This window comes from Amblyomma mixtum, chromosome 3 (genome assembly GCF_055824585.1).
Source record: "Amblyomma mixtum isolate Tamu chromosome 3, ASM5582458v1, whole genome shotgun sequence".
Classification (NCBI taxonomy): Eukaryota; Metazoa; Arthropoda; class Arachnida; order Ixodida; family Ixodidae; genus Amblyomma; species Amblyomma mixtum.
Window position 1 is genome coordinate 114,439,576 of NC_143014.1, and position 15,035 is coordinate 114,454,610.

The following is a 15,035-nucleotide window of genomic DNA, read 5'->3' on the forward strand; positions in this document are numbered from 1 at the left end:
ATGCGGAAGGTGCGGGGTTCTATCCCCAGGACCACTGGGAACCCACCAGTGATAAATGGGTACAAGCTTTCCCTTGACCTGGTGCTTGGCCTCTGTGGGGTGAAATTCTTGTAAAATCGGTATTTGACCTCCCCCCACCTTTGTGACATGGCGCTCTTTGGCCGAAGCTGCCCCTGCGCCACTAAAATCCACCATCATCATCATCGGAAATATCATAACGGCCATTCTAGTTTCTTACTCGACCTACCTTAAAGACTGTTCCTTACACTTGGACCCAATCGACATATATTTCTAGTGTGCTGCGGCGCTTAGCCTTCTTGTGTTATTAATAAAGGCAGCATTAAAACAAAAATTATCTTCTGAATTGAAAATACCAGGCCTGAACTGAACATTTACAATGAAGAAATTACGTATCTTCGATTTAACAATGAGACATGTGAAATACCCATTTTCTGCATTTTTTGTAGTGCAATTTTTTAACTAAGAGTGCTCGCTGTGTGGCATGAAAACATTTTTTGCAATTCTACTGTATATACTGTAGGCCAGCTGTTGTGTGATACCACAGCGTGAGAGTACGAGTTTCTGTGAAATGTGCCTAAACGTAACACCACCACCGTTCATCTCCATGTGATCACAAATCTTCCATAGCGGCGTTTTCTGCGTTTCCATGTAATCGCAATTATATTCAGAACATTCGCTGGCGAACTTTACTCAGCAAAACTTAACTTGAGTACACCTGCACCCATGCTAATCACTTAGAGAAAAAAACCAATGCTGTGCCAAGAACAGCCGTTATGGCACCCGGCCTACTTTAATTACTCCGAGCTACTCACCCATCTCCTCACTAAATCCTTAACCGAAACCAGTGGCAATCATAACACTACTTTGCAAGAAATCGCAGGGCATTTGCGCATACAAAACTAGTAATTCTTCATTACGTGAACAATAATAATATAGGCAAAGTAGCAATAATTAGGCGAGTGAGTCGCGTCCACTCATACCTGAACATCCGTTTCCCATTGATAAGTCACCCATCACTGCAAAATACAGCTTGTTGATTGGTTGCAGAAGACACCTTTGCTGTTCTTCGTGTACTGATTGTCAGCTAGTTGGGCTAGAGTTTCTCATCTCCGTCACAGATAGGATAGCACTCCAATAATAGGAATCTTAGCAGTGAAGGGTCAGGAGTATCACTTGAGTGTTTCCAGCCGAGCTAGAGGGGATGCGCATCGATAACTACCGCAAGACCTCGCATAAAGGCAGAGTTCACTATACCGATCTAGGAACAGCAAGAAACGACGCGCTTCGCGCGTGTGGCTTCCGCCATATATGCTTTCTTAGCTACAGAACCTTGTTTTCGTACATGTTGCAGTGTAAAGCTATAGTAAAGCAATGGGCATCAAATCAAATATCCTCTCTAATTAGAAATTAAGTCGTTCCAAGTTTTGGACGTACTCGTGCAATCTCCAATGGTTTTGAGTACTTCAGTTGCACTTAACCTAAAATCAATGTTAGCACGTTATAAAATGATGCATTGTTAACCATTTCTAATTTCTCGGTTGTTAGTAAAGCCTCAAGGGTTAAAAGAAATGCTTATATCGGCTACATTGCACAGACAAAACGCACGTGGAGGGACAAGCAGGGAAGTTCAAGGTTGCTTGCATTTCAAAATATATCTGTCTAATTAAATCGATCATTTTTATCATTAAAGGATGTGACCGTAGAACTTTATGTAGGCCTTTAAAAGGAAAAGCAATCAACAGAGCTCAAATATCCATTACCCAAACACGCAGTGACTACGAGCTCTAAATATTACGGGGCTCGGCACCTTTCTCAGTTTCCAGAAGACATTTAACCTGGCACGCATTATGCTCTTTTTTTTCATGAAATCAAAATGCGTGGTATTTACGGCGCACCGCCAAATTAGTGCGCTATTGACTAGCACTTAGATATCAGCTCACGATTTTAAATGACGGTTAGTCTCGCAAACACAAAAAATATATGGCGTTCTTCAAGGCTCTTCATGACTTTTCTACTCCCGCTGGTCAGTTTATTCTTTTCCAGAATGTAACTTCAATGTCCTTAAATATAGTGAAGCACCGTCAGCTGAGGGCGCTGATATTCCTGCTGTTTTCGTTTGCATAAAAGCTTAAAATGTTTCCAAAGGACTGTTATACCTAGTTGTAGTAGATTACTGACCGGTCGGGAATAATCACGCAAATGTGCATAAAAACAAAATAAAATGTTCGTAATACTTATTACAAGGCGTGCACAGTCAGTTACAAAATAACCCAGTCATACGGGCTCACCGCTCGAAAACAGTCAGTCGTCTCGAGCGGTCGCGTGCTGATGAAACCCAATTTAGGCGCATTACAATGAAAGCATTAGCGAGACGCGCCGAAAATTTATCGGTACGTCCAGTCCAATCAAGAAAACCGAGCATATTTTTTGGCTCATATGCTTGCTTCAACTATTGTGCGCAAATTCGGTACGCAAGGAGCGAATGCCAATTTTCAAAACCTTCCGGATGGGAGAACCAGATCATACATCTCAACTCAACCTCTGAAAGATAACTGCAGCAGTACCTTCGCCCAGGCTTGACATTTCACGTGGCAATGACTGTGCTTAAGTTGTAAGCATCCATGCTTCAAGAAATAAGTAGAAAAAAAATATTACTTTGCTATTATCTTGACAGAAACATAGCGAACACTAAGCACCATAAGTCATTCCACTTCGAAGAAACCCGGAAGAACGCACGTTACAGCGAGAAAACGCTGCGTAATAAAGTTTACACTGCAATGCCAGCAGCTCATTTTCTAATATAATGACTATCCCCGGACCGCTAACTCAAAAAAAAAAAAACTTGAAAAACGCGTGCTCTCTCTAACGGCATTATGTAAGTAGGTAAATAAGTCTTAGCAGCACTTGCAGCAAGAAGCTACGGTTCGTAGCATATTGTTTCTGTGTCGGTAGTTAAACAACGATCAACGTTGCCAAGATGCATGGCTTCCCACTTCCTTCTGACAAAGTTTTTCGTTAAACATGCGTAGTTCTCTTGTTCAGTTTACTCAAACTCAACACAGCGGAATTACACTATGACAAAAGTTGCTTTTCCATGGGTATGTACTTATACTGGTGGAAAAACGCTTTCTTGAACGTTAAGAAGTAAAAACAAAGCGAGGTTTTAAAAATATAACATGGTAATTGATCTAAAGAGGTAGGGACTGAGCATCTTTCATCTACAGGGCGTGACACTGCTTGATATTTAAAGAGTAATTTTAATCTTCATGATGCTCAAAGTGCCATCGAGTTGTCAAAACATTTGGGCCATATGCCCAGCTATGTCGCTTACTTCATACACATATATGCTAGTTATCTGCTAAACATTAATAAAGTCGTGAATGTAACTAAACATAAAACTTCACAGGCATTCAGGGGGCCTGATGCGATGAACTGCATGGGCAGAATGCGCCTTTTTAATGATGCTGTTTTCATTTCATGTTTTCCTCTTTTACCGCACACTATTTTGTGAAAGTTGCTTCAGTTAATTAAACCTTTGGCTTTCTTTATGGCTCTCTAGAAATTTTTTGTGCGTTTTCACTTGCTGCATTATTCACATTTCGCCTTACTTGGTTCGCCACGTTGGATAAGCTGATGACGCGCGCTCGCTGTAGGCGCCGCTTTCCCTCTCTCCGCCTCCGCCGATGTAGATTTGCCTTGTCGCCTCTCTCGCGGTGCAATTCTTGCACTCGGCTCGTTGCAGGCGCCGGAGGCTTCACTCTTCGGCCGCGCACAGACAAGCGCCCGCATTTCCGCCTAATGGCACTATATTGCTTACGCAGTAAAACATAAAACAAGATACTGTAGCTGCTACATACTTCGACAGTGCATATAGTCTATCTTCCTCGTCAATATATCTTCAGTCAAGTTATCACGCTACAAGTAATCCGTTGCTTTAACCGGTGATGCACTCTGGTTGCCGCTGCAGGTTCCTTACGGGAGATTAGCTTGATCAAGGGCTTTACGAACAACTTACCTTTTCCTAATATCCCCGGGAAAGCCTGTTCTTCAAATTCAAACTCAAATTATCTTAGACAGACGATAAAGGCAGTTTCGTTTAATTTCTTCTTTTTTTTTTATCCACAGTGCAGCCACCTCGTCCTTCTCGCGTATCACCCAGTGGACGTACGGCCTTAGGTAGGCGCTTTCGACTAGAATAAGCCGCGAAGGGGAGTCGGCTCATTCCCGTTTCCATTCAAAGATAGAGATAGCACGCTATCCTCCCTCACTTGCTCCTAAGAAAGTGGACTTTCGGGGGAACGGCGCCTTCGCTGCAAATACGGTGCTTTTGACCTTTGACTGCAGTTGATCACCCGCCGATAAGTATTTCGTATATGCATAACATAAACAAAAACACTTCTGTTTTGCAAACTAGCTGTCATTGTTGGAACAAACACCGGCTCCTCAGCAGGAAGAGGACGATTAAGGAGACAAAACGACAAAAGATGCTCTTAAAGTGAACGCCATGGTGTATTCCGCTTCAGTTGGTTACCTCTTGTCTACTAAAAAAGAAGACACCTTGCATACACAAAAATCTCCCTTTTCCGTGGTGCTCGCGCACTGATTGTGTTGGACGGCGTTAAAAAGATCTTTCACGGTGATTACTTGTTATACACGCACCAGTGAAGAGTGAAAATGATGCTCTTAATAGTTATGAACGCCATACTTGCCGCGCTTCATTGTCAACGATTTTACGCTTGGGTTCTCAATTTGCAAACGTTCAAGAGCGGACCTTTGGGACAGCCTTGTAGAGCGAGGAGCAAGCCAAGCCTGACTTCGGGGGCCGCTAACTTCGCTGCGAACACCAGAATCGCTGCGAAGCGAAAGTCGACAGCTTATCTTATTTCATTCCGAAAATAGCTCTCAGTAGACTTGGAAGTTTGCGCTCTTTGAGAAATACATCAGAGGGAAAAGAACTATTAGGTAAGTTGAATCCCTTGTGAATAAGAATGTCGTCTTAATCAGGAATTGTGATGACATGATGTCTCGAACAAGAAAATTGGGAAAGATACTTTTTTTACTCGCGGCGAAAATTATGGTTAAACTGAAGGCAATCATTGGAATAGGAATAAATTTAGGAATAGTCTGATATGTGTACAGGTGCACTGCTGGAAGCATGTTTATGCGTGAATAATGTGTACAAATCGCATATTTCATAAGAGAAAAAACGTGGAAAAAAAGCTCAAAATCTTTGCAGATTAGTGTGTTCTGTCACACTAGACATCTAATGACCGTGATGATTTCGCTCTTCAATCTAACTTGCTAACATCACTCAAGGATGCAAGTCATGGAAAGTAGAACTTTTTATTTTTAAATGCAAATCAGTGAGTTTTCTGCAACCGATAAACCTGTCCCGATTATTTTCTTCACACTCGTTTGCTAGAAACGACAAAAACACTGAAATAGCTTGCCGTACAGATTACTAACACCCTGTCATGGAAACCGCACGTTGAGTACATAATACCAAAAGCTTGGTTAACCATGCTTGGTTATCTGAGAAAAAATTTTCCGTTGCTCCACCATCATTTAAAAAGCAGTTACATATCACATACGTTCGGCCTAACTTAGAACACGCGTCATCCATCTGGAACCCAGATAACTTGCAAGTATGCTTTTGCAGGCTAGTTGGTGCCTAAGCATTTTGGTTTTTTTGCGCAAAAGACACGACACAAAATTCGATTCGTGGCCTGTAAAAAGAGCGTTGTGTACTCGATACCGCTTGCCTGTGGTAAGCAGTATATTGGCCAACTGGGAGGTGCCTTAATGAAAGGCTGAGGGAGCACGCAAGAGATATCAGGAACAATTAGGGTAGCAAAATGATTGACCATATTCGGGATTGCCGCAACTGCACTCCCGCGCTCGAAAAAACGTCAGTACTGCGCCGGTGCAAGACGCAACTTGGAAACATTAAGTTGGGCTAGTTGGTAACGGCTTGAAGGAATCATATTCTTAGCGGGTGTCCTGTGTGTGTGTATCTTGGTGTTGTGTCTGTTTCTTACCGCTAAGAATATGATTCCTTCAAGGCTAATGCGAAAGAAAAATTGGGTAACTCGTGTGTCAGCAATCCTTCAATTTTGCTCTCAAAAAAAGAAATCAGTTATTTTGCGCAGAATTAGAACTCGAAGCATGCATTCACTCGTGAGATGATGGGATCTGTGCTGATCTGATATGTATGAATGTGAAGTCTCTTCTTTCCATCTTCTTGTTTGATAAGAGGAGCTGCTGTATTTAAGCAAATGTTCCGACAATAAACACCTGAGTTGTTAGTAAGCGCTTGTCGTGTCTACCTCGTTTCTTTTGTGTCGTGTCTTTTGCGCAAAAACCCAGAAAACCCAGATAACATTACACTAAAAAGCAACCTAGAAGCTGGCACAACTGGCCAGCCCGCTTTATTTTAGCTAATTGTCATTGGACTGCTAGGCAAGATAGACAGACTTTTCTTCTGTCTCTCAATGGCGAATAAAACTCGTCGAATTTGTGTTTGTCACCTTTGGTCATGTCATAACTCACAATGCCCGGCGCGTTCGCTGCAACTTGCACCGTCACGCTTGCAGACTGGCTTGCGCGGGCGCCGCAACCACCGCTGACATATCGCCCTGCCGGAGCATTGAGGTCGTCGCGTCTTGCCAGCCGCTGATTTCGTTCACTCAAGCCACGGTTGAGAGCAGCACAATTGTGGCACGCGAATGCGCTAGTCACGTGAATTTTTATTTGTATTTCGCGGGCTTTCTTTGCAGCTCGGAAAAAAGATACACGTGAGGTTTTCTTTACCGCAAATAAATGGAATGTGGGTTTCTGAAGGTGCTCTACAACTTTTCTATTCACTAAAACTTCGTTAAAACATTAAGTTGGGCTAGTTGGTAACGGCTTGAAGGAATCATATTCTTAGCGGGTGTCCTGTGTGTGTGTATCTTGGTGTTGTGTCTGTTTCTTACCGCTAAGAATATGATTCCTTCAAGTTGCTATTCACATTTGCTGCCTAAAGTCAATATTTACGCATTTAGAAAAATTATCTCAATTGCTAATTAATTAACTGCAAAACAAAAAATTACCTATGAAGCGCGAGCCGGTTGGTAGACGTATGCAAGTGGTTTCCCTGGCCTACCTCAAATATTTTATTTTTAACCCTTGGCTAAAGTTAGCGTGGACACCCTGTATATATTATTTTTTGCTCTGGGTTCGTTTCTTTGAGCAACTGGGGCAAACGAACAGAAAAGGACAAGGCTGCCGCCTGTATACTTCATAAAAGTGAAGGGCCACAGGACCAAACCGCAGGTTAGCTGCTTTGCGCGTAAAACTGGACGATAGCAACGTTGTTGCTGCGTTCACTAGCTTTGATTCGGCTTTCTTATGTCGTTTTGGAGACAAAAATGTCGCCATACTTGGGCGTTCAGGTCATTATGATGATTCCCGGAACCCTCCTTGCTTCCTCTGCCAGGGATACGCGCCTGGCACAATCGCTTTTGCAGCTTGGGGCTCCTTGTAGACTAATGGCTGCGTTTTCCGGGTGAGTGACCCGGCGCGGCTCTTCAGACGGGCCGCCGGATCCGCAGGGGGCCCTGGCGACGGAGGAAGAGGCTCTTGGCCGCGCGCGCTCCTGGCTGAAGGCGCACCCGTGCCACCAGTACAAGGACACGACTGCCCCAGGCGAGGCGCACCAGAGGACGCTGGCGCTGGCGTTGGTTGACCCCACCTTCTTCGACCGCTGCTCTGCCGAAGCCCTGCTGCACGTGCGAGAGCTGCAGCATCAGCTACTCGTCCAACTCCCAACGTACGCAGGTTGCGTCACTGGTTGACGCGACGGCCCTGCGCCGGCCGCCAACGCGCGATTTGGCAGAGTCCATTAGAGGCTGCATTTATAGACGGCGCCAAACAACGACGACGCTTCGCCAACTCCGGCTTGCTTGCTAGCGCTCTTCGATGACTGGTAATGGCTGGGAACGCTCATTCCTCATGCATCTACGTGGGCGCAGCAGTTCCTAGTAAGGTCGTGCGCAATAATTTCTCATCGTATCGCGCTTTCCAGGAGTGAGCGATCTGCGTTCTACACTCTCTACGAAAGCCTTTATAGGACATAGGTTCAAATACAGACCCGTGGGCGGGACACTTAGCTCATACAAACAGTCTCTCTCCAGCAACGGCACGTGGGTGTATGCGGGAAATCTACGAGAGTGAAGCCATTTAAAACTTAAGTCTTTTTGAGCGTCATCTTCCAACAAGGATATCTGTGCAGTAGAAATCAATTAGATTTAGAAATTGTTGTTTTTAAGGTGTTTAAAGAGGATCACCTTATACCTCTTGTCATTTTTTATGTGACTGGAATATTTTATGCGAAACGTTTGCAGTGAGCACCGGTTTTGTGTGTAACGGCAAAGAAAAAGGGTAGTAGTTTTTTTTTTCGCCTTGAACGCTAAGACCTAAATGAAAAAGAAAAAATGAAAGGTTTCGGAATTCTCGTATCTCATCATTTTTTTTAATGAAGACAAAATAGTGCCAGAGAAGTATGGGCACGTAAAATTTCGGAGTTTTGTTCTTCTCTTTTAGATTTATTCACGCGATAAATCCAACTCACGTTTTCATTTGTTATCGCGGTTTTCTTTCCATTTAAGTGCAGTGGTTTCCTTAAAGCAACGGTTCTGAGTGTAGATAGAAGAGACTAGGTTGAATCGTTCACAGAAATGTCCATTAGCGCACCATACGGCGAAAGTGTTAACGGACAGCGCAAGAAATTTTACGGAGCAAAACCAGTAGACGTAGTTCACTAAGGATTCTGAAAGCGTTTTTTTCTCGTATGTTTTTATGATGTAACTTTTTGGCTGTGGTAGAAATAAAGAAACTCAAACTCAAAGAGCGAAGCATGTTTAGCGCAAAAGATGAGTTGAGATGCCATTCGAAAAAATTGAAGTCACGAGTTTTTCTTGTCTAAACCATGTAATAGAATTCGAGGCAAATTTAACCTATTACAAAATGCTCTAAACGCACACGTTTGGGTTATAATGCGAAGGCTTTCGTGTTAATAAACCGACCCGTACAGCGGAGCCCCAAACTTTCAGGTAATATGATCTGAAGAATGTACTTATTAAACTGCTACACGGATATGCGCCTATTAGCCTAAGAAGGGAGAAGCTGATTCTCTTCCTAACCTATTTAGACCGAACGGAATCATGAGGCGATGACAAAGCGTCCATTCCGTTCTGTTCCCCTCTTGTTTTCTTTCCTCGTCTTTATTTAGAGCCTAAGTTACCATTGTATTGTTAGTGTTCTCAGTCTCAAGATGAAAAAGGGAGCGCAGTTGTACTCAGCCAAATACTTTTAAATTAGAACCCGTACCACCCGTCCGTACTGCACTGTTTTTACTGCGTCAAGTGTATTTTTGCGTCATCAGTGCTACAAGTTAGAGACACTCAAGCCTGTTTTAGGTGAGCAGTTTGTTTCATTTATGGCACCAGTTTCTTTTAAAACCTTGATTTAGAAGGAAGGCACTGAGCACATGAACAATGTATCACCAAGTAGCCCTGCAGCGTGTTTTATTAAGCGTTCTTTTTAAACACTTTTGCTTACGTTAGCTGGGAAGCCTTGCATAATATTGGAATAGAATGTCGTGATCGGTAATTTGCAATCTTGAAGAAAAGAAAGCAACTTTTACAACGGCGGACAAGGAAAAGGTCGGCGTTCGTCTTGCACTGTTTTCTTTTTTTTTTTCTGGTTTGCTGACCTATGGTGCATTTCTTCAATTACCCCATATAGCGACCGATAGTTCGCAGCACAGTTCAGGTGTGTTCTTGCATACTTCCATGTCTATCTTGGTGCCTTTCGCTGGCCATGAATTTCCTCCATCGGCGCAGTGTGACACATTACCCTGTGCGCGCTGATGCTCACAGAATTTAACACTATAGCGCACGTGCGATAGACTGAATACAAACTTTGTATAATTTGGCTAGAGTAATGATGGACACCGAGACAAGAAGAAAAAACAGACGCACCTGTTTGTTCGTTTTGTCGCTGTGTTCATCGTTGCAGCATTACAGCTAATTACTTCTACAGGGCCAAGATCACCGGTAATTTTGAAAAATAGCTTTTGAAGTATAAATATGGCTTCTGCAGCGCAGTACTTCCAGTGCGCGCGGACGTCAGAAAAATGGGGAATCATATTAACTAGCAAGATGCATAACAAGACTCTGTCGCCGCGGTGGCTCAGTGGTTATCGGCTGCCGACTCGAAAGACTCGGGTTAGATCTCGGCCACGGCGGTTGCATTTCGATGAAGGCGAAATGATAGAGGCCCCTGTACTGTGCGATGTCAGTACACGTTAAAGAACCCCAGGTGGTTGAAATTGTCCCGACCCCTCAACTACGGCGTCCCTGAAAGCCTGAGTGTCTTCGGGACGTTAAACGTTATTAAACAAACAAACAACCAAACACTAGTTTTTAAACGGTAAGCAAACTAGCACAGCACAAGACGAGGACATAAAACGGAGACGGAACGAGCGCTCGTGCACCGCTATGGTGGCTAGCGCCGCTGTGGAGCTCACGAAGCCACGCCCAACAGCCCACGTCGCTCGGCGACGAACATGTCACGTGACTATCTCTGTTCCCTCGAGTCGTGCTCGTCTGGCCGTGATTGAGAAAGCCATGGGTCACTTGAGTCGCCGAACGACGTTTGTTCGTGAGTGTTAATACGCAATCTCCAGAGCCGCCCGGTTACCGAATGACGCGTGGGAACGCCTGATTTCGTTGCCCTACATCGTTGAGCGTAATCGCGATTTCGGTGCTTTGAAAACTGGCACCGCGTTTACGAACAGCAAGCTACAAACCTCTAATTGCAACTGGACGCCTATGCATGATAGCTAACACGATTCACCTGTTTTCTGACGCCCGCCAGCAAGTGCATTACTGTGCCACAAAATCCATCTTTACACTTAAAGGAACGCCGAGGGCAACGTCATCCAACTTTTATTCTGTGGCTCTTTTTGGCTACGTTAATATCTGTCCGGTATCAAAAAAAAAAAACATTTATTGCCGAGAAAATTGGATTTAAAAGTTTTTCCGCCAGACGATTCAAACCCATGACGCCCACATCGAAAATGACTATGCGATAGCCGTTAAGATGCGAATGGCGGTGTTGCGTAGCCTCCTGAAACTGCACCAAAAAGAAAGTAAAACAAACTACGTTGACGCAGGCAGTTTGCTTGTGAAGGTGGCCTTTTGGTGGCGACACCATTTCATTTTTTTACCTTTTCTAGCCCGTAAAAGCTCCGTTTTCAGTGAAGGCAGCCTCATTGTCAAAAAACGCGGTAATCTATCGATGCAGGCCAACCTCAATTTGTCCTCAGCGTTCTTTTGCATGTAGAAGAACTTCTTGCTGGACGAGTTGGTGCATAGCTTTTTTGGGATTGCGTTGCGCACACGAAAAAACGTACACAGGAAAGAGCAGAAGATCTTCTGCTCTTCATCTTCAAGATCTTCATCTTCTGCTCTTTCCTGTGTACGTTTTTTCGTGTTCTTTTACATGATTAGGGGATGTAGCGCGAAACGACGAGGACGAACAAAAATGCAGCCAGGATTGGCAGACAGAACAACGCCGTCTTGCCTGCCCTCCGCGTTATTCCGCGCTACATCCCCTAATCATGTAATCAGGCAAACATGCCCCAACCGCAATTCAAGTTCTTTTAAAAAGCCCACTTTCAAAAACTTTTGCTGGACTTCGCTCAAACACTCTGTCTTCCTAACAAGCACAATTAGAAGCCTTATCGTGAAAAACCGCGCTTGGCAGCCGAGAGCTGCACCTCATTTAATGGGAGCAGCACTGTAAGAGCAGGTAAGACTGGCTGCAACCCCCCTTCGTCTCCCTCTCGTCAATGGCCAGGACTGCGGAGAAAGGCCAGCTGGCGCTTCACGTACTCGCGCTGTCGGCCTCCTGCCAGCCCATCCGGGACCCCCGGGGTCGGAACCTGGGCGTGCTCCTACGGAAGAAGTCGAGTGACCCGGTGCCCCGGAATCGGTTCTCGGAGGCCATGCAGCTGCTGGCCCTCTGCTCGCTCGGCGACCGCGGCCGCAAGCTCATGGACGAAGCAATGGCCAACGTCCAAGAGCTGGCCACTCACACCCCAGGTGCCAACGTCTTTTCGCCCGTTCTTTTCGCTTAACGCGATGGAGGCCATTCTGCAGCGATCGGACACTACCTCACACAGACGCGGCGTGGCTCCGTGATGCTTGAATAGGGAGGCACTCGTGGCCACCAACGGCGTGGATTAAGAGTGATTCGCTGTGGACGCCGCTGCGAGCACGCACTGGCGCTGAAACTACCCAGATTCACAAAATATCACTACACACTTAATAGCATTCAGCGCAAGTTCAGACTGAAAAAAAAAGACAAACATTCATTCCTCTCGCAAACAATCGGGGGACACTGCCGTCTCGATGTTCCGCCGTTTCTCAAGTAGGATTCACAGATGTCCGTCCCACGTATATGGAGCTTGCCATCGGTGGGTGTTTGTGCGCTTGCGAATGGCAGCATGCAATGACGCGACAACGAAGCCACGGAAAAACTGTGCGCCTCTGTTCTGAACAAATTTTGCGCGCACCAGGCCTCCGCATTTTTGCTTATACCTTCAGCCCATTCAGAAAAGGCACGTTGTATAGGGCATCACGAAATAATTCCAAGATTGCTGCGCTTTCTCCGCAAAACCACGCTCATTTTTTTTTTTAACTCTCTCTGCGCACACATGGGTTTGGGTGCTAAAATTGTTTGAGAGTTACGTTTCATAGCGGGCTTCGTGATGTGAGAGCTTATGTGTGCTGTCGGGATTACAGCTGCAGTCATGGACTCCCTTGCCGTCAACGTTCTCGCTGCAGCCTGCTTGAGCGATAACGAACTTGGTGAACGGTCGACGACTGTTTACGACGCGCTCAGGCCTGTGGCCAGGCTACAGCAACCAGACGGCAGCTTCGGCAACGTTCACACCACGGGCCTTGTGACGCAGGTAAAATCAATGAACTCTTTAAATAGAATTTCATCACTGCTGTAACAAAGAAGCGACGTCACCTACTACTCAGTTTAGTTTTTTTTTTTTCTGACGTTACCGAACCCTTGGATGAGCGTTAAAGCTCGCAGTGAGCTTTTCTCTCTTTGCCTTTGTGGAGGCTAGCTCTACATTGACGCGTGAACTTCTTGTTCAATTTTTCGGTGAGGGAAAATAAGTATAAGCACAAAGCACAATGCATTGTTCGTTGGCCAACATAACTTGATATAGGATCTTTCTCCTCCCTCTCTCTCTATTTGTCATGGACATGTGCGCCAAACAAAAAAGGTCCTCAGGGTGTCGTACGGAAATGTAGGCTTTAGAGAAAACGTTCCGCTCCATATAAAACACTCGTCGTATCCGGTGGCTGAGGAGGAATCGATCGAGCGTGACAACACTTTATACCGTCGCGCAATCTCTCAAGTGCTCAAGTTACTCAATTTGCGCGAAAGCGCGCTCAAAAAATTTGCTCTGGATTCCTGTTACACATCCTCCGGACTGACAGAGCTCCTAAGAAAATTTGGCTCTAGTTTCTCAGAAACGCAGTACAAGTACGATGTAGACAGCGTATGAGTGAGGGACCTGGAAATCAAGGACGAATCTTAGCGGAAGTTGGGACTCATGACCAAAACTGGCCTGTAGTTTTCAGTGAGTTGTTTCCGACTTAAGGCACTAGGCATTGCAGCAATGACGTATCACGTGCAGATTTTAGAATGATGACATGCGAACATTTCGGCTATGAAGAAATGCATGTGCTTGACATGCAATTGCATGCAAAGAACTTCCAAGCAAAATTATCATTAAACATCACATAAGCGCTTTGAATGCAATGCAGTGCGCAGCGTCCGTGAGACATTAGACACACACGATCTCCGATTTCTTTGCAACTACTTCACGTAACGGTATGCTGTGCACTACATTATTCGATCTCATCATTTTAGAATAAAGCCTATTTCAAACTACTCAGCTGTGTCTCTTTTTCTTTATGGTTCTAGTGCCAGATTGGTTCACGCTGTTATGAAACAGTCAACTAGGTTACCTAGTGCTGCTCGGTAGCTACAGAAAGTAGTAGCCGCGATAAGCTTAACCCTGTAATGCCAGGCATCGAAAACGTCGGATAAAAGTTAATTTAAAGGATTTCATCAGCAATAATTCGTTCGTTGCATAAATATATAAAGCTGAGATATTTAATAAGAAAAAAATCACTACAGCACGATTAAATTTAGTTCATTTTGATCATTTCTAGACGTTCAAAGCGGCTAAATATGAGAGAAATTCAGTAAGTGCATTTCAAAGCTCAAAACTTCAAAACTGCTCCATTACCTGCCAATGCAGCAATACGGCCACACAAATTTTGGCTGTTTTGGCGTTACGGTTGGCTTTTGATTGAACTTTTCTTACAGCAGGCCTCTGCACCTTTGGCAGGTCATAGCTTGATTTTGCTTTCATGAATGTGTTGAAACGATCCTTTCTGTGAGTACGTTAACAATTCATGCGGTCCTGCGAGCAGGAATAAAATTATTCACGTTTTTATTAACTGTGTCACAGGTGATACGTGAGGCTTTAAAGGCTTAGGAAAATTCTGTTGAATACTATCCCGTCTACTCATTTTCTATATTTTATTTCCCTTCCTGGGCTTTTATTCTGTGTGGAGAGCGCTTTAAGAAAATAAAAAAAAGCTTTTATTTTATCGTGCGTAAGGTTCCTTGAAGCCACGTTATTCACCCATAGGCGAGGATTAATCCCAGAAGAAGAGCAAAAATAAAAGAACAGCAGTTAAACGCCATAACCTAACACATCTAGAAAAAGCACCTACCTTGCCATCAAAGCCACATCCGGCTTTCGCACCCGTAGCTCTCATCGTCTGTCACGACTAGCGGTAGATAACGCATAATCATGCGAGTGCCTGGGTCCTAGAAATATGCTGTATATGCCTCCTATCACAGCGTTCCTC

At 44.6% G+C, this 15,035-nt stretch overlaps 1 protein-coding gene across 1 annotated transcript in view; it reads left to right on the forward strand.

The window, feature by feature from the left end:
* LOC149351449 (uncharacterized protein CG3556) overlaps positions 1-15,035 on the forward strand; it is a 77,772-nt gene that overhangs the window by 21,514 nt on the left and 41,223 nt on the right. The window contains exons 2-4 of the mRNA XM_089577025.1: positions 7,594-7,831; positions 11,926-12,170; positions 12,873-13,042. Of these exons, the coding sequence (XP_089433151.1) occupies positions 7,594-7,831; positions 11,926-12,170; positions 12,873-13,042 (653 nt within the window). The remainder of the gene's footprint in view (positions 1-7,593; positions 7,832-11,925; positions 12,171-12,872; positions 13,043-15,035) is intronic.